The 27,097-nt window shown below is 39.7% G+C and overlaps 1 protein-coding gene across 1 annotated transcript; it reads left to right on the top strand.

The window, feature by feature from the left end:
* The first annotated feature begins 22,682 nt into the window (after positions 1 to 22,682).
* Positions 22,683 to 25,770, top strand: LOC140850825 (probable splicing factor 3A subunit 1). Its single transcript, XM_010913751.4, is given in 3 exon segments — positions 22,683 to 24,630; positions 24,633 to 25,108; positions 25,244 to 25,770. Coding segments are annotated over 3 exon segments (2,463 nt in total). The 5' UTR covers positions 22,683 to 22,913; the 3' UTR covers positions 25,514 to 25,770.
* The last annotated feature ends 1,327 nt before the right edge of the window (positions 25,771 to 27,097 follow it).

The following is a 27,097-nucleotide window of genomic DNA, read 5'->3' as shown; positions in this document are numbered from 1 at the left end:
GCATACTTATAGAGGTAGTGAGCAGATACCAGTCCGATCCATATGAGAACCATTGGAAGGTCATAAAGACCATCCTTAAGTATTTGAGAAATACTAAGGATCAGTGGCTTATCTATGGAGAATCTGACTTAAAACTTGTAGAGTTTATAGACTTCAATTTTCAATCAGTTCATGATAACAGCAAGAGCATGTCAGGATATTTTTATACCCTAAATGGTAGAGCAATCTACTGGAAGAATTCCAAGCTGCACACTATGGCTGACTCTACTTACGAGATAGAATATATCGCGGCATCCGATGCTGCAAAAGAAGCTGTGTGGTTAAAAAATTCATCAACGAGCTCAGAGTGGCACCCTCTCTTGATAGCTCTATCTTATTGTACTCGACAGTACTAGCGCCATTGCTCAAGCAAAAAAACTGAAATCACATCAACGGACCAAGTACATTCTGCACCGCGATATCTGGTTGAGAGATCGTAGATCGAGATGATGTCGAGCTTCAGAAGATCGACAGAAAGGAGAACCTGATCGATCTATTTACTAAAGTCTTTGGTGTCAAAGAGTTCGGAGACTATAAATCAAAGATGGGTATATGATACTATACCAATTGATTTTAGTTAAATGAAAGTTGTTGGAAATTATATCCTAAAGCCAATCGTCAGTCTGTTGATGGTTGAGCTTATTATTATAATTATATATGAATTATTAAATTAATAAATATTATTTAATTTTTTTATCACTGTGTACATCTTATTTTGAACTCCTGTTATGTGATGAAGTCCTTAAGACTATTTGATTCGATATAGGTGAAGGAAAGAAAAATATTTCTCTTCGAATGACCCAGATTATATATAAAAATTTTTCTATTAATCTACATGAATAAGGATCAAATTTTTACCTGATTAGCAATAGAATCAGAGATCAAATCTTAAATAATATAAATTAAACATTCACGGAGGTCTGAAATTGCAGACCCTCTGCTTCACATGCACGTCAGACACCGTAAGAAAGCAGAATGAACTTCAATTGAATCACCTTCTCAACCCAATCAAATGAGAGAGGAGATGTGCTAGTGTGACACCTCACACCAGCAAGTGGAATGCCCAAGGAAGGCCCATGCCTAAGGGAAGAGGGGCGGCACCAAAAGGGGAGAGGCTAAGGAGAAGAAGAAGGGCTTCTCTCTTCTCACGCCTCTCTCTCTCTTTCTCTCTTCTCTCGATCTGATTTATTTGCTATGCATCTATAGGTAGAGACCTCTCTATTTATAGATAATTTTTATGACTCAATAAGTATAGGAGTCCTAACTCAAATCTGATTTGAATCAATTCAATACTCATGAAAAAGGGCTCCTACATGAGATAGAATTACCATCACATATGACAATCACTTTGCACCCAATCCCTCACCCACATGGGATGCCCCAAACTAGCACCATTCTCGGTGTTGATCGGCCCACATGAGAGAAAAATCTCAGTGCAAGAAGAATTTCTTATATCTCATCCAAAATGGATCCAATTCGAATCCAATTCGAAGCTGGTTCGAAATAATTTGAAAGACTGTCAATCCCAAACTCTTTAAGATTTTTATACCAAGTCTAACTTGAATTTTAGACCTAATTAAATCTAATTAATTCAGATCTAATCTAAAATTAATCAATATTTAAATTTAATCTTTTAAATACTCCATAGATCATAGATCAAAAACTGTTCATCCTCGAGATCGAATCTGAACCTCATGTGTAGTGCTAGCTAGACATAGCCAACTTTTCAAATTCTATTTGACCCATAACAATCAAGTTAGTTTATATATTCAATCAAGTCAAGTACTTTCAAATTGAATATATAAATATAAATCAATTTTTCTTATTTTGTCTGACTTGTGTGCGTGACTCCATAGGTTCGAACACTAAGCCGGTAGCATAGGAACAATTCTACACTAATCAAGATACCATCTAACAATGATTTTCGACATCTAGATAGATAGAATCGTAAAAGAAATTTCAAAATTCATACACATGGTTATTGCATAATTCATCCTTTTGATCCTGAATGCTCTAGGATGGTCTCAAATTAACTATCAACCGAGATTACTTCATCCACATTGTATTTCAACCTTTCAAATTCATCTCATAGATTATCCTGACTAAGACTTTACTAAATTAAAATATAGTGATACATCAACTCCAATAATCTGGAGGGATCAATCTCATCTTGATCCATACACAGACTTCGTAAGACTTGACTGTACCCAGTGGTCTTCTTTCACTATATTAAAAATTCAGATAGTTCGACATCAAAGTACAGTGAGTTACTTGTAAGTCACTATGATGATCTTAGGTCTGAAAGATACTTATACCCATGTATTTCGTGAGCAGCTCTTGACAGCAGAATGCTCAATAGGTGAGTCAGCTGTTCAATGATGATGTACTCTTACATCTCACATGTATGTCATACCAGTGTCACCATACTCCTTGATTAAGAAGATAACTAACCCATATGGCACACAACGACCTTCAATCAATAAATGTCATCATTCTATAATGACATATCATTTGGTTGCGAACATATTTAAGAACTATACAATAAATTTTGTCTTTATCGTATACTAACATAGTTCTAAGAACTTCATCAAAGCATAAGAGTTCAAGGAAGATATGATTTTATAATAAAAAATATCAAAATAATTTTTATTTATTTATTAATAACTCATATATAAAATAAAATTCAATCATCATACGATTGATTTTAGGACACAATTTTCATAACTTCTACTTGGAATAAAGTCAATCAGGATAGTATCTTATACCCATCTTCCATTTGAAATCATTGAACTCTTTAATCCCGAGAGCTTTAGTGAAAGGGTCGGCTAAATTTTTCTTTCCATCGATCTTCTGAAGCTCAACGTCACCTTGGTTCATCATCTCTCGCACCAGGTGATAGCGACATAAAACATGCTTGGTGCGATGGTGCGACTTTGATTCTATTGCCTGAGCTATGGCACTGGAGCTGTCACAGTATAGCAGAACAGGGCCATCAATAGAATGTGTAACTCCTAACTCGATGATGAACTTCTGCAACCACACTGCTTCTTTTGCAGCATCCGATGCAGTAATGTATTCTACTTCACATACAGAATCGGTCACATTATGTTGCTTAGAACTCTTCTAGCAAACAGCTTCTCCATTCAAAGTAAATACGTAGCCCGACATGCTTCTGCTGTCATCATAATCTAATTGAAAACTAAAATCAGTATATCCCACAAGTTTCAGATCAGTGTCTCTATAGATAAGCCATTGGTCTTTAGTATTTATCAAATACTTAAGAATTACTTTCGTAATTTTCAATGCTTCTCATCTGGATTAGACTAGTACCTACTCACTATCCCTAATGAATAGGTCACATCCAGTCTCGTACACATCATTGCGTATATAATATATCCCATCGTCAAAGCATATGATATTCTATTCATATGCTCTCTCCTCAGGAGTTGTCAAACAATCTTTTTTGAAAAGAGTAATTTCATGGCCTATCAGAAGATAGCATTTCTTAGAATTATGTATATTGAATCGCTTCAACAAAGTATCGATATACGTAGATTGAGATAATCTAAGCGATATTCTAGATCTATCTCTATAGATCTTCATCCCTAGGATGTAGGATGCTTCTCCCAAGTCCTTCATGAAGAACTGTGATGATAACTACAGCTTCACACTCTGCAAAATCGGGATATCATTTTTTAGTAATAGTATGTTATCAACATACAGCACAAAGAAGATGACTACAGAATCGGAAGCCTACTTGTAAACGTAAGGCTCTTGTCCGTTCCTAATGAAGACATATATTTTGATCACCTTATCAAAACGTATGTTCCAACTCCTAGATGCCTGCTTAAGTCTATAAATAGATCTTTTCAGTTTGCACACTTTTGACTCATCTGTGGATGTGAAACCTTCAGGTTGTATCATATACACCTCTTCTTTTAGCTCTCTGTTAAGGAAAGCGGTTTTGACATTCATCTATCCGATCTTATAATCTAAGTGTGCAGTGATAGCAAGCATAATTTGGATAGACTTGAGCATTACCATAGTAGAAAATATTTCGTTATAGTCAATACCATAACATTGACTGTAATCCTTGGCAACTAGACAGGCTTTATAGGTCTCTATCTTTCCATCCGCTCCTCTTTTTCTCTTGAAAATCCATTTACATCCTATGAATTTTATTTCTTCGGATGGATCAATCAGTGTCCATACACCGTTGATCTCCATGGACTTCATCTCAAATTTCATAGCCTCAGACCATATTTGGGAGTCAGACATTTGTATGACCTCCATATAGGTGATCGGATCCTCATCATTCTCATCAAGTTCGATGGGGTCACCATCCCTGATCAAAAAATTGTAGTATCTGTCTGGTTGATGCGATACTCTATCAGATCTTCTTAATGGTGCCTCTACTAACTTCGAATTTGATTCACCAATCAAATCTAATTCTGTGTGTCGATCCTTCCACTTCATGAACTTTATCAAGTTCAATTTTATAGACATTAGCTCCTTCACTAAGAAACTCTTTTTTCAAAAAGACTGTCCGACTGCTGACAAACACCTTTTACTCTGTAGCAAGGTAGAAGTAGTATCTTTTAGTTTTCTTTGGGTACCTTACGAACAAGCATCTGTCAGATTTTGATCCAAGCTTATCTATCTTTAAACACTTGACATAAGCTAGACACCTCCAGACCCTAAGATATGAAAGTACCAGCTTACGCCCAATCTATATCTCATATAGAGTTTTATCGATAGACTTGTTGGACACCTTATTCAAAATGTAGCAGACAGTTTTGAAAGCATATCCCCAGAAAGAGACTGGCAGACTCGTAAAGTCCATTATAAATCGGACCATATCTAACAAAGTTCGATTCCTTCTCTCCGATACTCCGTTATGTTGTGGTGTTGCAGAAGGGATCCACTGTGAGAGAATCTCATTTTCTTTCAGATATGTCAGAAACTCGCTGGTGAGGTATTCACTTTCTCGATCTGATCGAAAGATCTTAATACTCTTTCTGTTTGTTTCTCTACTTCAGCACCGAATCGTTTGAATATTTCAAATGATTCTAACTTATGCTTCATAAGATAGACATACTCATACCTCGATAGGTCATCTGTAAACAGAATAAAGTAGTAGTATCCTCTTCTGACACTTATGTTCATAGGTCTGCATACATCAGTATGTATTAGGCCTAGGACATCGTTGGCCCTTTCATCTTTTTTCTTAAAAGGTGACTTAGTCATCTTACCAAGTAAACAGGACTTGCAGGTAGACAATAATTCACAATCATCTATCTCAAGGACACGTTCCTTGATCAACCTATTAATCCTATTTTTGTTCACATGACAAGCCTACAATGCTAAAGATATGATTCACTAACATTGTTTAATTTAGGATGTTTACAAGCTGTGTATATTACACTAACAGATCGTGATATTATGTATATGTCATGTTTTAATTGTTCACACATAATTATAGTATCGTTCATAATGATATCATAAAAATTATCTTTTATTATAATTTTGTAATCAAGTTTGGTCAGAAGGCCTACAGAGACGATATTCATCATAAAAGAGGGACAATAATAACAATCATCTAACATGACACTACTGGACTCGAAGATAAGCTGCAAAATTTTCAAGGTCAGAACTGGAACAAGACTTCCATCTCCAATGTTAAAGAACCACGCATCCTCTCGAAACTTCCTACTTACCTGTAGTCCCTACAATGAATTACATATATTAATAAAATTTTCAGTATCCAATACCCAGATAGTAGTATCACAAATAGAGAAATTATAAGGTGTTATCATATAAGTACCTTGCAAAGCAACCGTTTACTTCTTTCTCTTGTTCTTAAGTCTGTTGGGGTCAAGGGTGGCTATATAAATAGGATAATTTCTTTTTCAATGATCCAGCTTCTCGCAGAAGAAATATTCTGCCTAGCTCTTGTCAACTTTTGATGGTTTGCTCTACTTAGGATCGGCAGTATGAAATTTTTGCATCTTTTTCTTCTTTCCTCTCCTAGAGGATTGACGCCCTACATATGAACCTCTCACTAAATTCACTGACATTTTCTGGAGCTGGTGATCCTTCTCAAAAGTCTGCAATAATCCTAACAAACCATGGTAGTTCATCGCAGGCTTCGTCATTTTATAATGACTGAGAAAGGGTAGATAAGATTTCGGTAGCAAATTGAGGATAGCATCCTTGCCTAACTGTTCATACAACAAAAAGTCAAGTTTGCTAAGGCATTCAATCTGCTCAATCATGTATAATACATGATCGGTGATTGAAGCCCCTCTCACATACAGGCATTGAACACTGCGCAGGAGGTTTTGTGTCTCTCCACATCCTCAGGGGTACCGAAGAACTCATTTAATATTTGAATGATCTCATCTGACTGTGCATCCTCGAACTTATGAATAAGTTCGTTGTTCATAGCTATCCTTATCATGCAATGCACAATTATACGGTCATTGAGCTATTTCATGTGTCTCTCGTGGCACAAGGAGCATTGGCTGTAGGTTCTTCAGGTGCCTCATCCGTAAGAACATATAAAATCCTCTCGTGCTCCAAAACAATCTTCAACTTTTGATACCAGCTATCGAAGTTGGGTCTGGTAAGCTTGTCGCTGTCCAACAGTGAATGGAGGAATAGTGTGTTGACCATAACTAAAAGAAAATATAAGCTTATTAGTATATAAATTATTTTTAATCCTGAAGATATGGACTTTAGTCTAAAGATCCTTCCACTATTTTTACGAATTGGTAGCCTCTACCTCCAACTCAAAAAATTATACTAATTCTTTAGCAGGTACTAGAATCACACGGATTGCATTCGAGCCTGAGTGTGGCTCGATCAGCTCTAATGCATCCATGGGTAGGTTCATAATCAATTATTTCTTCAAATAATTTCTAGCAATTAAGTTTTACCCCAGATATCTTTTCAGTAGGCGTGTGGCACCTCCACTGAAAATCTTAATTAGATCCAACTATTAATATAACACACCAAGTGCATCCAATAAATGGATGTCCAGATCTTAATATAGCTCGGCCAACCTGAGTATTGATCTGAAGGTATATCATGATGGTCAAATGATGAATGACAATTCCAATACGTAATAGACACCAGACGTGTGGCACCTCCAATGCCTATTTGAAATATTGGACTCATTATCACGCACCTTAATGGAAGGTTATGACCAAGTTATCCCATAACTTTATCATTTTATAGACTTAATAATTTAAAATTTTTGATTTTATTGATCTGAGAATAAGAAAAGAAGTCAACCTACAAGCTGCAAATTCTCCCGCTAACTTCACCAAGTCTTGTAAAGGATTAGACATAAGCTGATCTAAAGATACATAAATCAGTCACACTGATTTACCTTAATGGCATGGGTCTACATGAATCGACTAGTGACCTAATCAAAATATAATCTACCATGTCAGCCAGGTAAGTAAGATCAGTAGGAGAGATGCGCCCTTAACTCACCGTAGACGTATCTAGGCGAATAGCTTCCAATTAAAAATTACTTGATCGAATCTATCAAACTTACCTGAGACATCAACTGGTTAATTAGTTTTAATTTGATCCTCTAGAAGATTCGAGCTCAATCATGAAGCCATAATTATGGCCTATTTATTAGGATCAAACATATGGATTTGATTAAACTTCAACTATTGAGATTGATATAGAAAATTTTTGACCTAATCTAATTCAATACTTAATTAAATTTAACCAATTTTCTACTTGATCCATATGTATTTCTAACCCTAGGTCTAACTATTAGAAGGACTGATTCAAGCTAACCCATTGCCCATCATTTTATGTGGTATCTTAATAATTTTTAATTCTCAAATCTGGATCATTTAAACTTAATTCAAAATTAAGTGTGTGAAACATTTATTTTTGTCTATAGTACTATTCTATTAAGATTTCAGATGAAGTATATCATATATTTCAATTTATGAAAATAAATTTTCATAATATGTTTAATAATTAAACATATATAGATATGATCTATACTTCATACATACATCTTACGCATCATGATAACTTTTAGATCAATACAGTTACATCTTATGTAAATACAATTCAGATTTAAAATAATTTTATATCTGAATTTTATCTTATTATAATGAATTATAAATTACTTTAGTTTTAATCTAAATATATTTATGATCAAAATAATTCATAAAAATCTGTTCACTTTTTTTCTTCATGAAATCTGATCACAATGACACCCCTACATGTTATTAGAGAACCCATCGAATAGGCAAAAGAAAGATTAATCTCTTCAATCTTCTATAACTGAATGGTCTGATGATCTCATCAATCTGAGTACTAAGCTACTAAGATCTGAAATCTAATTTCATATATAATTACAACAACATGTAATTATAGATAAAATAATTTATGTCATGAACATATCTTTGATCTTATCAATTATGTTCTCATCTAATCTAATTAGATTTGATGTATTATATACATTATATCAGATTTGAAACATATCTTATACTGATTATAAAATATTAATTTTAGATTTTATATCATATAAAAAATTATTTATATGCAAACATAAATGTATAAGGAATAAATTTCTGATAAAATCTATTTTCACATAGTGTTGAATTCTGATAGGATTCAGATCTAAATATTTATCAAAATATATCTAATTCAGATCTAAAATAAACTCACTTTATAATTGAAATAATAATATTAAATTTTATTAAAATAAATTTAAAATAAATTTTAATTCATGTTATTATTCCATCAAAAATTCAGCAACAGTAGAATTATGTTATAACAAACTTATAACAATCTTAATCAATAATTGATTAGGCTCATCTAATCTAATCAAAATCAGATCAAAAATTTTATATAAATAGATTTAAATTAGATTTAATATCTCACAAAAAATTTTAATTATATCTTATGAAATTAATCTCAAAAAATTTAGATATGCATGCATATATTTCAGACTAGCTCTGATACTAATTAAAGAGAAGGGAAACTGTTTCTCTTCGGATGACCCAGGTTGCATCTAAAATTTTTTTATTAACCTACATGAATAAGAATCAAATCTTTACTTGATTAGCAGTGGAACCAGAGATCAAATATCAAGTAATCTAAATTAAATCTTCACGGAGGTCTAGAAGTGTAGATCATCTACTTCGCATGCACACCAGACGTCGCAGGAAAGCAGGATGAACTCTGATCGAATCACTTTGCAACCTAATCAAATGATGAAAGAGATGTGCTAGTATGACACCTCACACCAGTAGGTGGGATGCCCAAGGAGGGCCCATGCCCAAGGGAAGACGGGCGGCACCAAAAGGAAAGAGGCTAAGGAGAAGAAGAAGGGCTTCTCTCTTCTTACACCTCTCTCTCTCTCTTTCTCTTTTCTCTCGATCTGATTTGTTTGCTATGCATCCATAAGTAGAGATTCTCTCTATTTATAGATGATTCTCATAATTCAATAAGTATAGAAGTCTTAACTCAAATCTGATTTGAATCGATCCAATACTCATAAAAGAAAGATTTCTACATGAGATAGAATTGCATCACATATGACAACCACTTTATACACAATCCCTCACCCACATGGGATGCCCCAAACTAGCACCATTCTAGGTGTTGATCGGCTCACATGAGAGAAGAATCTCAGTGCAAAAGAATTTCTCATATCTCATCCAAAATGGATCTGATTCGAATTCAATTAGAAACTGGTTCGAAATAATTTCGAAAGGTTGTCAATCCCAAATTTTTTAAGACTTTTGTACCAAGTTTAACTTAAATTTTGGACCAATTAAATTTAATTAATTCAAATTTAATCTAAAATTAATCAATATTTAAATTCAATCTTTCAAATACTCCATGGATCATAGATCAAAAACTGTTCATCCCCAGATCGAATCTGAACCTCATATGTAGTACTAGTTAGACATAGTCAACTCTTCAATTCCGTTTGATTCATAACTTAATTCTCAATCAAGTTAGCTTATATGTTCAATCAAGTCAAGTACTTTCAAATTGGATTTATAAATATAAATCAATTCTTTCCTACTTTGTTTGACTTGTGTGCGTAGCTCCACAAGTTCAAACACTAAGTCAGTAGCATAGGAACTAATTCCTGCACTAATCAAAATACCATCTAGTAATGATTTTCGACGTTCAGATAGGTTAAATTATTACAAAAAAATATTTTAGAACCCATACACATAGTTACCACATAATTCATCCTTTTGACTTTGAATGCTCTAGGATGGTCTCAGGTTAACTGTCAATCGAGATTGCTTCATCCACATTATATTTTAACCTTTCAAATCATCTCATAGATTACTTTGATCAAGATTTTACTAAATTGAAATACAGCGATATATCAACTTCAATAATTTGGAGGGGTCAATCCCATCTTGATCCACATACAGACTTTGCAAGTACTTAGTGTATCCAGTGGCCTTCCGTCACTTCATTAGAAATTCAGATAGTCTGACATCAAAGCATTGTGAGTTGGTTGCAAGTCACTATGATGATCTCAGATCTGAAAGATACTTATATCCATATATTTCGTGAGCAGCTCTTGATAGTAGAACGCTCAGCAGGTGAGTTACCTGTTCAGTGATGATGTACTTCTACGTCTCACCTGTATGCCATATCAATATCACCACACTCTTTGGTTAAAAAAATAATCAATTCATATGGCACACAGCGATCTTCACTCGATAAACATCATCATCTTGTAATGACGTATCATTTGATCACAGACATGTTTAAGAACTATACGATAAATTCTCTCTTTATCACACACTAACATAGTTCTAAAAACTTCATCATAGTACAAGAGTTCAAAGAAGATGTAACTTTGGGATGAAAAATGTCATAATAACTTTTATTCATTTATCAATTACTGATATACAAAGAGAAACTCAATCGTTATACGATTGATTTTAGGACATAATTTTTAATAATAGGAGGATATATCGTTTAGTCTTTAAACCTTAAGTTCATGACCAAATGATATACTATTATTAGGACAATAGCTATATCAAGTATAGGTCGTTATGTGCCATGTACGTTGGTTGTCTTCATAACCAAAGAGTATGGAGACACTGGCATGGCATACAAGTAAGATATAGGAGTATATCTCTTTGAACATGATCAACTGCTGAGCATTCTACTGTCAAGAGTAGCTCATGAAGGATATGGATATAAGTGTCCCTTTGACCTGAGATCATCACAGTGACTTGCAAGCAACTCATTATGCTTTGATGCTAAACTATCTGAATTTTTAATTCAGTGATGAAAGATTTCTGAGCACAGTCAAGTATTTGAGAAGTCAGTGTATGAGTTAAATGGAATTGATCCCTCCGAATAAGTAGGAGTTAATGTATCAGTGTGTTTCAATTTAGTAAAATCTCGATCGGAGTAATCTATATGATGAATTTTAAAAATTAAAATATAATGTAGATGACCATATCAAGGTTGACAGTTAAACTCTAGGTCACCTTGAGTATTTAGGTCAAAGGAATAAATTATATGATTACAATATGCCAATAGTTCTTGAATGATGCTTCACAATCTTTCGACCTATCCGAACGTCAGGTATCATTGCTAGATGATCATTTTGATTGGTATAAGAAGATTGTTCCTATACTACTGACTTAGGTTCGAATCTATAGGGTCACATTCAAAAAAAAATTTTGATTGATCATATGACTGATCGATGATTAAAAATTATTTAGGATAAAACAGTCAATTCGATTGATGATTAATCATGTGCAAAAGTTACAATAAATTAATTCACTGATTGTTGGTGAATTGTAGGAGGATTGATTAGTAATTAGAATACTAATTAGCTTAATTTGATTGAACATTGAGGTTTGGATCAAATCTAATTGAATTGGATTCAATTTGGTTTGACCTAATTAGGTTACGAGATGATCTAATCGCTAAGGATGTTCGATTCCTGATTTGATGAGGACTCGAGCTTGATTAATTTTTAATTTGATTAAAATTTAATTAAAATTATTTTTTATATAATTAAATTAGATTTAGTGATCCAATTGGATCTAACCTAATTTGGTTGGGTTAAGAATCTAATTGGATGAGAAAATAATACGAATTTAAATTTCTTGCACCTCCTTTCTCTATGCCCTCTTATTCTTCATGCGAAAATTTTTTTTATATAAATTTTTCTCATACCCAAAAGTTTTTCTATATCTATATCTAATTATTTTTAAGTTAGAAATTAATTGATTTAAATTTGAGTTCAAATAGGTTTGAATTTGAATGAAAATCTAGAGTCCAAATTATGTTGGACTCTTCTCTTCATGCCATAACCTTTCTCCATGCATAAAGTATTTTTGCATGAGATTTTTTACACCATTCTGATGTTGATCGATCCCTCTTTAAGTTCATAAGATGAGGATAAAGTTTGCTTCAAAATTTAATTCAAATTTGATTTGAATTGGTGATAAGGATCAACCAACATTTAAAATTGAATCAAAATTATCTTTTCCTTATCCTTATCTTCCATAGGACGCCACCCTTAAGAAGGGATTAGTTTTGCATGAGATTAGAAGTGATTTTTGGCATGAGAAACTTAAGAGTTTGGGTATGAAAAGTTGAGAGTGGGTTGGACTTTCGTGCATGAGAAACAAAGGAAGTATTCTTCCTTTCAGACGTGAGTTGTAGGGTCTAGGGTTTCAACTCTAGATTTTGTGAGAAGAAAAATACAAGAATGAGTCTTGTTCAATCTTTCATACTACCACCTCCTTATAACGCTTCATCTTCTGATCTGAAAGAGTTCGAGAGATCTGAAAAAATGAGCTTGGATCAGACATCTAGAGTCTTCGATATGAGCTAGCACTCTCACGAAGGAAGATCCGATCAGGACTTCGAGTGGACGATCTGTACGACTGTTCGATATCAGTGAGAGCTTCATACCATACCTATCAGTAGTGAAGATCATTAACCCATGAAAAGATGATGAGTTCTGAACTCAATCGATGTGATCTAAAAGTTAGATCAGATTCAGGACATCAATGTGATCGATGCAGTTTTCTATTTTATATCAAATTTTATATGTAAATTTTTTATATCATAGATCCTTAATTGTTAGTTTAGATCTGATCCAAGGCATATTTAAAAGATTAAAATATTTAATATTTTATTTTTTACTATAAAATTTTAAAAATACATGCTTTAAACTATTCGTTTTTCCTTCATATATAAATAACTAAAGATCTGAGGATCAAGGTAAGCTTAGTAATTCTTCTTAGAGAACTTGTTGCTGCTTCTTCATTCTCTGAATCTGACTTGAGTATCAGAAGATCCTTATCGAAGCGAAAATCTTCAGTTTGGACTTGTTTCGTAGGTCACTCCAGCATCAGCATCCCTACGTGAGGCTCAATCATCCTCTTCCGACTTCGATCGAATCAAGCAGCAACAGATAGAGGAAGAGCATAATCATCATTATGCCTCTAAAATAAGCATCGTCTCGGCTCTCTAATGCCACTGCCTCTCGTCAGATGGAGAGCCCAGCCAACAGTCGGGTACAATAATCAACGATCAAGACTCCTTTGTCAGCCCAGCCGACGTTGGTCCCGGTGGCTCAATTCAACCTGCTCCTCCAATAGGTCCGAAACTTGATGATCGCTGTTCAAGCAATTCAAACTATTCTTACACCTCTCCTAACGATGTAGCAACCTACTCAGGCTGCCCCTGCACCCCTTTCAGTGGTGCAACCGATGATTATCTTGGCAGCACCATTGGCGCTTCCTGTCATGGCGCCCCCACCAAATCCCACTCCACACTCGGCTCCTCAACCATCATTACAATCAAAGTTGCATGTGCCTCGTCAGAGTCGGAGAGGAGACAGGCTCATCAGAGCCATCTCAGGGCCCAACAGCCGTTCAGATGGCGATCTCCTAGTCCATGATCGGGGCATGATTCAACTCCTGATCGTCATTCTTCGCAGCATTTCGAGGCCTGCACTATCTGAGATCTCGATATCGAAAGGCAGTTTCAAATGCTTGGCAAGCAGATGGAAAAGAAGATTGAGAATGCTCTCAATAATAACCACTTCTCGACATAGCCCTATGAGGGGTTTAAGAGCGAGCTATCCTTTGCATCGAGGATAGTGCAGGAGCCACTCCCTCGATACTTCAAGCTGCCCCAGCTAGAGATTTACGATGGGACTGCTGACCCCGTCGACCATATGGAGACTTTCAAGATGGTGATGCTCCTTCAGAGAGCATTTAACGTTATCATCTGTCGAACGTTTTCTCCTACCCTCAAAGGGGCCGCCCGATAGTGGTATTCAAGTTTGAAGCCGACATCCATCCACTCTTTCAAAGAGTCATGTCGGGCATTCATCGGTTATTTTGTCAGTAGCCAATAACAGCAGAAACGATCCAACTACCTCCACACCATCAAGTAGAAGGAGGGCGAGTCGATCTGTGTTTTCGTCAATCATTTTAATACGGCAACCTTAGAGGTCTGTGATTTGGACCAGTCGATCGTGATGGCCACAATGATGGGTGGCCTACTGAAGAATAATTTGAAAAAATTATTGACGAAGACTTATCCTCGAGATTTCTCATATATGTTGGCCCGTACGGAGAAGTATGCTCGCACGGAGGAGGTCTTTGCTAAGGAGACCCCTGCCAGTTCTGTTGCGGCAGGACAGAATAAGGAGCACCCTCCAAGGTAAAAGGAGAAAACCCACCAGTGCTCCAGATCTCTATTTCAGAGATGAAAGAATGGGGGATCCCAAAATCATCAATCTTGAAGTCCCCAAAGGAGGGATCGACAATCCTCACCTCCTAGACGTTACACTAATTACACGCTTTTGATTGTTTTTAGGAGGAGGTATTTATGGAGGCACGAACCAAGCTGTCAGAGCCTCTAAAAATACGGATGAAGTCGGAGTGCCACCATGACCCAAGTAAATACTGCTTCTACCATCGTGACAACGATCATGACACTGAAGATTACTTGCAGCTTTGGGTTAAAATCGAGAGACTTGTCAGGCAGGGATGGCTGAATCACTTCATTCGGAGGGCAGCACTTCAACATCGACCTTCGAGAGCTTAGCAGTCACCTCTTTTACCCCAGCAATCTCTCCCTCTACCCCAGCTGTAGCCAGTGCCAGTGCAGTAGGAAAGGCAAGTGGTAGAGGAGCAGGCAGCAATGGAAGACCGGCTCATCCGAGGAGAAATTCATATGATAACTGAGGGGTCGTCTGGATCGATGGAGCTCCCAGAAGTGAAGAGGCTGAGGCTTGAGGATAAGCCTGAAGATACCATTATTTTCATCAAGTGAGATGCAGAAGATGTACTTGCCCTGCACAATGATGCTGTAGTTGTAACAACAAACATCGTCGATTTTAATGTACACCATATTTTTATTGATAATGGAAGCTCGATTGATATTTTGTACTACTCTGTCTTCACCCAAATGGTGTTTACATCAGACCGACTAAGTAGATTCAACACCCTGATTCAGAGTTTCTTCGGAAGTTTAGTGATTCCTGAAGGGATGATCAAGCTCCTCTTACCGTGGGTACTCCACCACAGCGAACAACAATCCATGACAACTTCTTAGTAGTCAAACTTTCTCGACCTACAATGCAATCTTTGACTGTCTGAGCTTATGGACTTTAAAGGCCATTGTATCGAGTTACGACCTAATGGTAAAGTTTTCAATCAAGAATGGAGTGGGGCAAATCAAAGGCAATCAAGCCATGGCTGACAATGTTTTGCTGCCAAACTTAAGGCAGAGGGCCAACCTACCCAAGCGAAGATCAGTCTGAGCTTCCATAGGGCTGGACACTCGAGATGATTTGATGAGAACATGCCTAACCAACGGAGGACCTCCTGGATGTTCCTTTGAGGAAGGAGGATCTCAACCAAATGGTCAAGATCGGCTCATGCCTGGATGAGGTAACCAAGAGTCAACTAATTTTTTTTTTACAGGAGAATGCAAATCTCTTTGTCTGATCGGCTGCGGATATGCTCGCATAGATCCAACGGTGATATCTCATCACCTAAGAGTAGATCCAACCCACCGCCTGGTAAAACAAAAGAAGCGAAGCTTTGTCCCAGAGCACTAGAGGGCCATAGCCGAGGAAGTGGATAACTGCTCAAGGCTGGCTTCATCAGAAAATCATGTACCCCGACTGACTGGCGAACATTGTGCTGGTCAAAAAAAAGAATGAAAAATGGCGCATGTGCATCGACTTCGCCAACTTAAACAAAGCCTGTCCTAAGGATAGCTACTTATTGTCTTGGATAGACCAGCTGGTGGATGCTACTTATGAATATGAGCTCCTCAGCATCATGGATGCCTTCTCTGTTACAATCAGATCCGGATGGTGCTTGAAAATAAGAAGAAAATGGCCTTTGTTACTGACCGTGGACTTTATTGTTACAGGATGATGCCTTTGGCCTAAAGAATGTAGGGGCCACCTATCAGTGGTTGGTGGATAAAATTTTCAAAAATCAGCTCAGCCATAATATGGAGGCATACGTGGATAACATGTTTGTTAAGAGCCAAGCTGCTCCAGACATGTTGTTGACCTCCGGAAGACTTTCGACACCTTCCGCCAATTTTAAATGAAGTTGAATCCGATGAAGTATGCCTTTGGAGTTACTGCTGGTAAATTTCTTGGGTTTGTGATCTCACAAAGAGGTAGTGAAGCAAATCCAGAGAAGATCAAGGCTGTCTTTGAGATGATGCCACCAAAGACCATCGAAGAAGTATAGCGTCTTACTGGTAAGACCGCTTTGCTCAACTACTTTGTTTCTAGGTCGGTCGAAAGGTGCCTCCTTTCTTTCAAGTCCTCAGACAGCCAAAAGATTTTCAGTGGACTGTCGAGTGTTAGAAGATATTTGAGGAGTTGAAGCAGTATCTTAGCTCTCCATCATTGCTCTCAAACAGCCTAGTGAGAAGTTACTGTAATACGTCGCCATCTCTCCAATGCGATCAGTTTAGTCCTTATCCTAGAGGAAGGATGGATTCAGAAGCCTATATACTACATAGCAAAGTCTTTCACAATGCAAAGACAGATACTTCAAGCTTGAGAAGCTAATCTTTGCACTGGTTGTTATACGAGGAAGCTATGGCCTTACTTCCAAACTCACACTGTAGTACTGCTTACGGATCAATCGATCAAGATCATTCTCACCATGTAGATATCTCAGGGTGGGTTGCAAAATAGGCTCTCGAACTTGCTGAGTTGGATGTGTAGTACCATCCAAGCCTGCTATTAAAGCTCAAGTATTGGCGGACTTCATACTAGAATGCACCATCCCAAACGAGCAGAGCTCGAGGAATGGAGAAGGCTCAAAAAGTGAAGAGGCAGAATTAGTATCTGACCAGAGGAGCTATGGATGCTGCATGTCGATGGCTCGTAAAATGTAATAGGGGCAGGGCTGAGCTCATTTTGATCAGTCCTGAAGGAGATGTTGTGGGGTACATCTTATATTTTAAGTTTCTACAACCAACAATGAAGCAGAGTATGAGGCTCTAATTGTCGACCTCAAAATAGTGAGAGAAGCAGGGCCCTATACCTTAGAGTCTTCAATGAGTCCTAGCTGACGGTTGGACAAATCAGGGGCGAACATGAGGCTCGAGAGGAGAATATGAAGAAATATCTTCAAACGACAAAAGATTTAACCTCGATCTTTTTGAGTTTTGACATCTAGCAGGTTTCTAGAGCAGACAATGCTAGGACAGATGTACTATCGAAGCTAGCAGCCTTGTTGCCCTCTGACTTGAAGAATGGGACCTATTTCGAGATACTGAAAGCCTCGAGCCTCGAGGAGCCTCTCGTCATCCAGTAAGTTGATGAAAAATCCTATTGGATTGATCCCTTACTCAAGTATCTTAGGTTAGGCAAACTACCTATTGACTGCAGGAGGCTTAAAAGATAAGGAAGCAAGCAGCTTGCTATATTCTATACGATGATAAGTTGTACAGGTGATCATTCTCTTTGCCCTTGTTAAAATGCTTGTTCCGTTCGAGGCTGATTACGCATTGCGGAAGGTCCACGAAGAATTTACGGAAGACACTTGGAGGGTAGGTTCCTTTCTTATAAAATCTTTCGGTAGGCTATTATTGGTCCACTATGTAGCAAGATACAGGCGTCTTTGTCAGAAAGTGCAATCGATGTCCGAGAATCTTCAATATTCAGCATCTACCAGTAGCACTTCTGACTCCCATCAGCACCCCATAGCTGTTCGCTCAGTGGGGGATGGATATTCTCGATCTTTTTCTCTCATGTCTGGTCAATGCAAGTTTCTTCTGGTTACCATCAACTACTTTACAAAGTGGATCGAAGTCGAGCCACTGACCCACATAACGAGGCTAGAGTAAAAAATTTATCTGAAAGTCTATCATCTACCGTTATGGTCTTCCCAGTGTGCTCATCATAGAAAATGATGGGCAATTTAGCGGTCTCCAACTTCACGAATTTACAGAGGATATGGAATAGAGCATCACTTTATCTTATGGGCTGCCCACAGGAAAATGGAGAGGTGAGGTGACTAACAGAACTCTCCTACAAGGCTTAAAGGCCAGAATAGATCGGACTGGAGGATCTTGAGTAGACGAGCTTCATCATATATTGTGGGTTATCGGATCACTCAGAGGCTTCTAATGGTGAGACTCTTTTCAATCTTATGTTCGAGACCAAAGAGTCATCCTTATAGAATTCGGCTCCCTCCCCTCAGAGTCGAGGAATATGATGAGAATACCAATTCGGTGTGGCTCCAAGCTATCCTCGACTTGATTGAAGAAAGTAGAGAACTTACGGTGGTCAGAATGACTGTTTATCGTCAAAGGATGGTCAGATATTATAATGCTTGGATCAAAATCAAAGAATTCCATGTTGACGACCTAGTATTGCAGCGGACTGAGATTTCACAGCTCACTAAGCAGGAGAAGCTATCACCTAATTGGGAGGGCCCTTACCAAGTGAATGAGGTGGTTCGCCCAGGGACTTATCGGCTCAAGCGCTCCATGGGACTCCACTCCCTAAGTCATGGAATTTGGCCAACCTGCATATGTACTACCAGTAATGTTGTAACGCTACATTATGTATTAATATGAATTCTCAGATTATTAATTTGTGTTTGCTTATGAAAGTGGCATGAGAAGCTCTGGATTCTTTCTTATGAGTTCTACAAGGAGCTCCTTCGATCGAAAGCCATAATTAACAAATGAGGGATAACTTATTACACCCTCAACCTACGACGTGAAGATGAGAAGAGCACATACTGCTCCGCTCGCAAGATGAGCCGAGCACACGTTGCCTCTCGCCTTATGAGAAGTGCACATGCTGCTCCACTCACAAGATGAGTCGATCATATGCTACCTCTCATCTTATGAGAAGTGCACATGCTGCTCTGCTACAAGATGAGCTGAGCACATGCTGCCTCTCACCTTATGAGAAGTGCACATGTTGCTTCGTTCACAAGATGAGCAGAGCACATGCTGCCTCTTGCACGAAAAAAAGAAGTGCACATGTTGCTGCTCACAGGATGAGCAGAATATAAGCTATTTCTCGCACAAAAACATACGGGGCAGGGCCAAATTGCCGCTTGTGGGGCAGAGTCAAATTGCCGCTCGTGGGGCAAGGCCAAACTGCCGCTCGTGGGGCAGAGCCAAATTGCCACTCGCGGAGTAGTGCCAAACTGTAGCTCGCGGAGCAGAGCCAGTTGTCCTCTAATCGAATTATCTCCATCAAAATTCATTTAGGATAATTTTATTATCTCAAATTAGAGCGAGATCATCTAAATTCTTAAGGTCCAGATCGACTCAGATTGGGATAGTTCTAAATACCTTAGGTCAAGGCTCACCTCTATGCATTAGATTGAAATATGCAAGCATGACTAAACGAGACACATACTCTATAAAAGAAAGTTCCTTTTCATTTATCTAGCTATTTACAAACAAAAAAAATACCACCTTACAAAAAAAAAAGAAAAATGAAAAGTTTAATCCCCATCCGATGAAGGAGCCTCTTCGTCACTGATCTCAGGTTGGAAGCCATCGAGCTCTAGGTACGACATCACCTGCAGCAAGTGGGCCTTGTAGTTTTCGAAAGCATCGATGAATTTGGTGGCGGCAATGTCGATGGCCTCCCTCTCAAACTCTGTAAAGTCCTAGTACTTCTGGATGCAGTGAGCCCGGACGTCGGAAGAATCTACTCGAATTGGGGGGTGCGCCCACCCCTAGACCTCGATGGAGACCATGAGGTGGAAGGCGCCTGTGAGAAGTGGATGGGCTAGCATGCCTAGCTCTCACTCTCCTTGAGGCCTCTCTTATAAAAGCCCACCTCTCCTTCACTCTGGCCTTCACCGCTAGCAAAGGAGGATGCAAAGGGGGACGTGAGGGTGGTGCCATCATGACAAAGAGGAGAAGTTTCGACAGAGGAGAAAGATAAAATATAGGTTTCTATGCCCTTTGGCTCCTATTTATAGGCACCAGTGCCCACACCAATCACCAATCGATGGCCTGAGGGGATATAGCTGTCCACCAGATAATAAATGGTGGGCCTTCCCACTATCAGAAATAAGTCTAGGTGATGCTTCTCTAACCAGGATGTGATTACGTGGTGCATTCCTATAGGTCCTACATACTTTTCCAGGCACTACTCCATCAGAAAAGTCAATAGCCATCATTCCCCATGACCGCTAGTATTAAAAAGGGTAGAGCAAAAACGTCATCCGGATGATTGTCTCAGATTGGTGTATGTTCACCATTACCTCAGATCGACATGTATTAACTATTGCCTTGGATTAGCATATGCTAGAAATTGCCTCTGATCGGTAGATGAGAGTAATTGCCTCTGGTCGGCCCTAGCTCGAAAGAAAAATTGGTTGGAAAGAAAAATCAGTTGTTGTTGAAGTTCCTTCATTCGGAACATTCCTAACTACAAGATCTGGTGTCCTAAATCAGGCTGTGTATTGCATAATAATGTACAATCATGAGTGAAACACAGGAAGTAAGAAGTGCAAATTTTGTTCATTCATCTTCTGTAAAATATTTAAAATGAGAGTTTTTACAATGATCTTGAAGGTCCAAGTACAGAAAAAGTAAAAAGCAAAATATCTAAAAGTTGGCATCTGGAGCTGAACCACCTGTCACGGGTTCGTCAGCTACGGTAGGATCCTAAACTTCGTCTAAAAAGTTTAGATTCAATTTTGGATACTTAGCGACGATCCTATCCCGGACCGATTGCTTTTCAAGATCGTAAGTATCAGCAGCAAATTCAATCTTCTTGTCTTGATACTCCACTGACGCTCGAAAGTCTGCAATGACCTTAGAAGCGGCCTCTGCTGCCTTCTCTTCTGCCGCCCCTAGCTGAGTTTCAAGCTCCTTTATTAGTCTCAGCAGTCGAGAGTTCTCTTCGATTGCGGTCGACTTTTCTTGAGCTGAGCCTCAAGCCCCTTTATTTTTCTAGTAATCGGGAGTTCTCCTCAACAGCTCCTTTTAGTGCCGCTTCAGCATCTTCAGCTCTTTTTTCAATGGCGTTGGCTCTCATGGAGGCCTCTCCAGCCTCCCTCGTAGCCTTATCCTCTGCACCTTTGAGCATCCCAACCTCGAGCTCGTACTTCTTGCATCTTTCGCAAGCTCGATGGAGCTCTCCATATATCCATTCAAGTAATGGACGAGCTGTTAAGAGAAACCTCCTGTCAATGCCCATGATAAGTATGCGCAGAATGAATAAAATTGTAGGGGCTCCCACTTACCCGGATGATGATCTAGCTTGGTCGCGTTGGCTGGGAGGAGCATTTCGGTGAACAGCTTGTGCATCAGCTTGTAATCTTCTAGAGCTGAAGCTTCTAGCTCCAGTCCAGTTGGCGTGGCTCTAGAAACTCTAGCTGGCACTGTCCTAGAAGTCTCAGTTGTCTTTACCGATGCTTCCTTGGGGGAAGAGTCAACAACTTGGAGACTCGGCAAAGCTGGTGGGCTCCGAGCTCGAAGCCACTGTCCATTTGATTTTCTCAATCCTCATCGGAGGCCAAAGCAGTTGATGAACCGACTCTCACAATTTTGAAGTCACCGGCATGGGGAGGTTCAAGCTCTTCCGACCTAGAAGCAAGCAGCACTGGGGGATTTCCAGTCCTAATAGGGGTGCTTCGGCCATCCGCAGACTCAGTTGCCTTTTTTCGACGGATCTTCTTCTCTAATTTTTTCATTTCCGTCGGATCTGTTTCTACAGCAATCTTTGCAACTGACACAGTCAAAAGTTTAGCATACAGCCAAAGGCTTAGTAAAAAAAAAAAAAAGAAAGTAAAAGTTAATATTTTCTCGAGTCTATATTAAATCATGAGTCGAGACGGCATGGGATATTTTCTATTTTTACTTTTAAATTCCATATATCAATTTAACCATATTTTTGATAAAATTAAATTTTTTATTTTTATTCTTATCGTATGGTTCATATAAATTTGAATTTTATCAAAATATTTTATTTAAAATAATCATCATCTTAATAGATCATTCTTCACAGGACTCTTTGGAACATGGTCGGGTCCAATTTAGGTAGGATTCTAAACCCGAGCCCACTTAAGATCGTCCTAAGTTTTCTGAACCCAACCAAAGTCTATAACCAAACTTATCCCCCTAAACACAAGCCTAAAGAACAATCCGTCTCGCCGACTCGACTTCGATCTCCCATCTCTCTTCTCCACCATCGTCTCCAGGATTTCTTGGTTCCTCCCTCCATTCCCTCTTCTCCTCCATCGTTGCAGCAGCGGTAACAGCGATCGATCGATCTAGATAGATTCGTCTTCGATCAATCTCACCTCATTCTCTTACCTTCACCTCGAAATAGAAAACCCTAGAGAGAGATGATCGGCACGATCCTCCCTCTACCGGCCCCGCCCTCCGATGGCAACCTCGGTCCCATTCCCCCCGCCCAGATCTCCGACGAGAACGAGGATGACAAGAAGCCCGAAGGCCAGCCGCCCGCTCCCGCCGCCGCCCCGGCGCCGGTGGCAACCCACACGAGAACCATCGGTATCATCCACCCGCCGCCCGACATCCGGATGATCATCGAGAAGACGGCCACCTTCGTCGCCAAAAATGGCCCTGAGTTCGAGAAGCGCATCCTCGCCAACAACGCCGGCAACGCTAAGTTCAACTTCCTCATTCCTTCCGACCCCTACCACGCCTACTACCAGCACCGTGTCTCCGAATTCCGCTCCCAGCAGCAGCAGCAGCCTCCCGCCGCCGACTCCGACTCCTCCTCCCTGCAGCAGCAGCAGCCGCCCCCTTCCACGGATTCCGCCCCCACCGCACCTTCCGGCGATTCCGCCGCCAAGCCCGACCTCGCCGCCCCGTTCCACATCCCCACCCGGAAGGTCCTCGAGCCACCAGAGGCCGAGCAGTACACCGTCCGGCTCCCCGAGGGGATCACCGGGGAGGAGCTCGACATCATCAAGCTCACCGCCCAGTTCGTCGCTCGGAACGGGAAGGTCTTCTTGAATAAGCTCTCGGACCGGGAGGCCAACAACCCGCAGTTCCACTTCCTGCGGCCCACACACAGCATGTTCACTTGCTTCACCGCGCTCACCGACGCCTGCTCGAAGGTGCTGATGCCGCCCAAGGGGGTGACGGAGAAGCTGCGGAGCAGCGCCTGTGACATGACGTCTGTGCTCGAGCGGTGCCTGCACCGCCTCGAGTGGGAGCGCTCGCAGGAGCAGGCGAGGCAGAAGGCCGAGGATGAGATCGAGCAGGAGAGGCAGCAGATGGCGATGATCGATTGGCATGATTTTGTTGTTGTGGAGACCATCGAGTTTGCTGATGACGAGGATGATGAGCTGCCGATGCCGATGACACTGGAGGAGGTCATAAGAAGGAGCAAGATGTCAGCTTTGGGTGAAGAGAAAGCCATGGAAACAGTGGAACCAGGAAAGGAGGTGGAGATGGAGATGGACGAAGAGGAGGTCCAGCTTGTAGAAGAAGGTATGAGGGCAGCAAGACTTGAAGATGGTGGCAGGGATGAGAAAAAGGGTGAAGCAGAGGCAGCGGCGGCACCTACTGATGAACCAGAGCCTCCAATGAGGATAGTGAAGAACTGGAAGAGGCCCGAGGAGAGGATCCCTGCTGAAAGAGACCCGACCAAGTTTACGATCTCGCCGATCACCGGTGAGCTAATTCTGATCAGTGAGATGGCCGAACACATGCGTATTTCACTCATAGACCCCAAGTATAAGGAGCAGAAGGAGAGGATGATGGCAAAGATCCGGGAGACGACTCTTGCTGCGGATGATGAGATCGCTAGGAACATTGTGGGGCTTGCCCGAACGCGTCCCGATATTTTTGGGACAACGGAGGAAGAAGTCTCTAATGCAGTGAAGGCTGAAATTGAGAAGAAGAAAGACGAGCAGCCAAATCAGGTCATTTGGGATGGGCACTCTGGTAGCATTGGGCGAACTGCAACTCAAGCTTTGTCTCAGAGTCTTTCTGGTGAGGAACAAATTGATGCTAACAGTGATGACGGGAGGACCCTTCCAGGCCCTGCTCCACCTCCGAAGCCTGGTGTACCATTAGTGCGGCCTTTCCCGCCCCACCACCTGGATTAGCTCTGAATATTCCTCGTTTTCCTCCAAATGTGGCCCCTTACGCTGCTCTTGCTGCCAGTGGGGGAATGGTGCCGCCACCACCGCGGCCAGGAATTATACCAATAACTCCATCTGTGAGGCCTGCAGCTCCACCAATGCCTATGACTTCGACCCAGCAGTCTGTTATGATGAGCAGGCCTTCAATGCCCCAGGCGATCTCAGTGTCACCTGCTATTCCCATGCCGCCACCACCTGGGTCGCAGTTCACTCCTTTGGTGGCTCCCCGACCATTTGTTCCTATGCCCATGCTACCTCCTAACATGCCAACTGTCCTGCCGCCTCCTCTCCCACAAGGAATGCCACCTCCACCTCCTCCAGAGGAAGCTCCTCCACCGCTACCTGATGAGCCAGAGCCAAAGAGGCTAAGGACTGATGATGTTTCTCTCATACCAGAGGATCATTTCCTCACTCAGCATCCTGTAATGCCTACTATGACTATATACATTTGCTGTTGTTGCATGTTTTTTTCCTTTCCCTTTAAGCATTTGTTCTTGTAGTTAATTCAATGGAGATGATTACAGGATAAACGACTTATTCTACTTATTACCTTGCAGGGACCTGCTCGTGTTTCTGTATCTGTTCCTAATGTTGATGAAGGGAACTTGAAAGGCCAGCTTCTGGAGATCACAGTACTGTCCTTGTCTGAGACTGTTGGCAGTCTTAAAGAGAAGATTGCTGGAGAGATTCAGCTTCCTGCTAATAAGCAGAAATTGAGCAGCAGGGCAGGTTTTCTAAAGGACAACCTTACACTTGCTTATTACAACATTGGTCCTGGAGAAACGTTATCTCTTGCTCTAAGGGAGCGTGGTGGCAGAAAGAAATGATCTCTTCTTCTTTCTTGCTGCAACTTAGGAAGAAGTAGAGTTGTCAGTTAACAAAATAATATTTGGCTTTATGTGATGAGGATTTCTCAGACCTATGTTCGGTAGGTGGATTGGAACTTATCTATTACGAGTAACTGATGAAATTCATGATTTTTAATGCAAATATGAAATATGGATGTCATCATGCTCTGATGTATGGCGGAATGTTATATATTTCCCAAAGTGCAAGCTGATCATGACTTGATAATTTTCTGTCAGCATACTCTTGTTGCCTTCCACTTTCAGTTTTTATTTTATTTTTGTTGTGCTATTGCTGTGTATGGATTATAAATATAAACAATATTAGGAGTCTATTAAATATTTTTGATGTTAATGCCTTTAATTTCTCATGTATTTTCTCATCTGCTGTGGGTTCCACATGTTCTATTTTTGATGAATCATGAATGCAATTTTTCAAATGTTGGTTAATTTATTGCCTATATTGCTTAATTTTTAATGTAAAGGTCTTTTTTTAGTGAGCATGCAATATTTTTTACCATGTGTTCAGCAGTGTCCATTTCAGGCCAAGACTCTAGCTAGATGTCTTCTATGCTCTCCATTTTAGGTTTTTTTTTAATATATATATATATATATATATTTATTTATTTATTGTCTTATTTCAGCCATCATGTGAATCTGTGTATTAAGCCTATGGGTACTGCATAATCCTTTGATGTCTTACATGTTGGTTGTCAGGCTCCATGCTTCATGCTCTGGAGACATAACTCATAATCAAAATATGGTTCTGACAGAGTTCAAGAACAATTTGCTACTAGTTCTGAACCTAAAGTTCTCCCTCTATGAAGTAGTTCAAAGCAGCTTGCTGGAAGGGAGGGACCAAGGGGCCTGCCATAAATCTTAGCAGGTCATTTCAAGGAAGGCAGACCGATTGTGTAGAAATTTAGTAGGTCATTTCAAGGAAGCAGACTTATTTGTAGAAATTTTAATCTCATGCAAGCAGAACAACGACCTTTGAGACTCCAAGAAGATTAGATTGATCATTAGAGTGGAGATAAAGAGGTGAGAAGATACCATTTGGTATGTGAACTACATTCATCTCTGAGGCAAATTATGAGCCAAACTGAAACATGATTCGGTGTCTTCTACCTTGAATACGACTAAAAATTTTTCTTTTTGAATATCATAGTAACCTTCTCAATTTACTCTTCTGAAAGAATAGCTGATCTTAGTGATGCGCTTTCTTGTTCTTCCCTTCTTAGAGGCACCTTATGGCGCATGATCGAATCATTATTACTACACAGAAGTGCTATACATAGTTCTGAAGTAAGAATAACATGGCCAATGCCTCTGTTTTATGGGATAGTTTTACTAGCAATGATGTAAGAAGTACTGCATACAACATCGTGTAAGTTGTGGGAATATTTAAGCTTCCTTAGGCATGTGCATTATTTGTCTTGCATCCCTTGACTTTAGCATATTAACATTTATCCATCTGGGCTATTAACACTCACCCACCTGAGCTATCTTGCAACTTTTTTATGGAGATTATGCTCAAGGCATGGGAGCACCTGCTTTGATGTCATG

The sequence above is a fragment of the Elaeis guineensis genome, chromosome 1 (assembly GCF_000442705.2).
Source record: "Elaeis guineensis isolate ETL-2024a chromosome 1, EG11, whole genome shotgun sequence".
NCBI classification, from domain to species: domain Eukaryota; kingdom Viridiplantae; phylum Streptophyta; class Magnoliopsida; order Arecales; family Arecaceae; genus Elaeis; species Elaeis guineensis.
The sequence above is the reverse complement of the archived record's forward strand: the minus strand, read 5'-3'. Positions and strand labels throughout refer to the sequence as shown.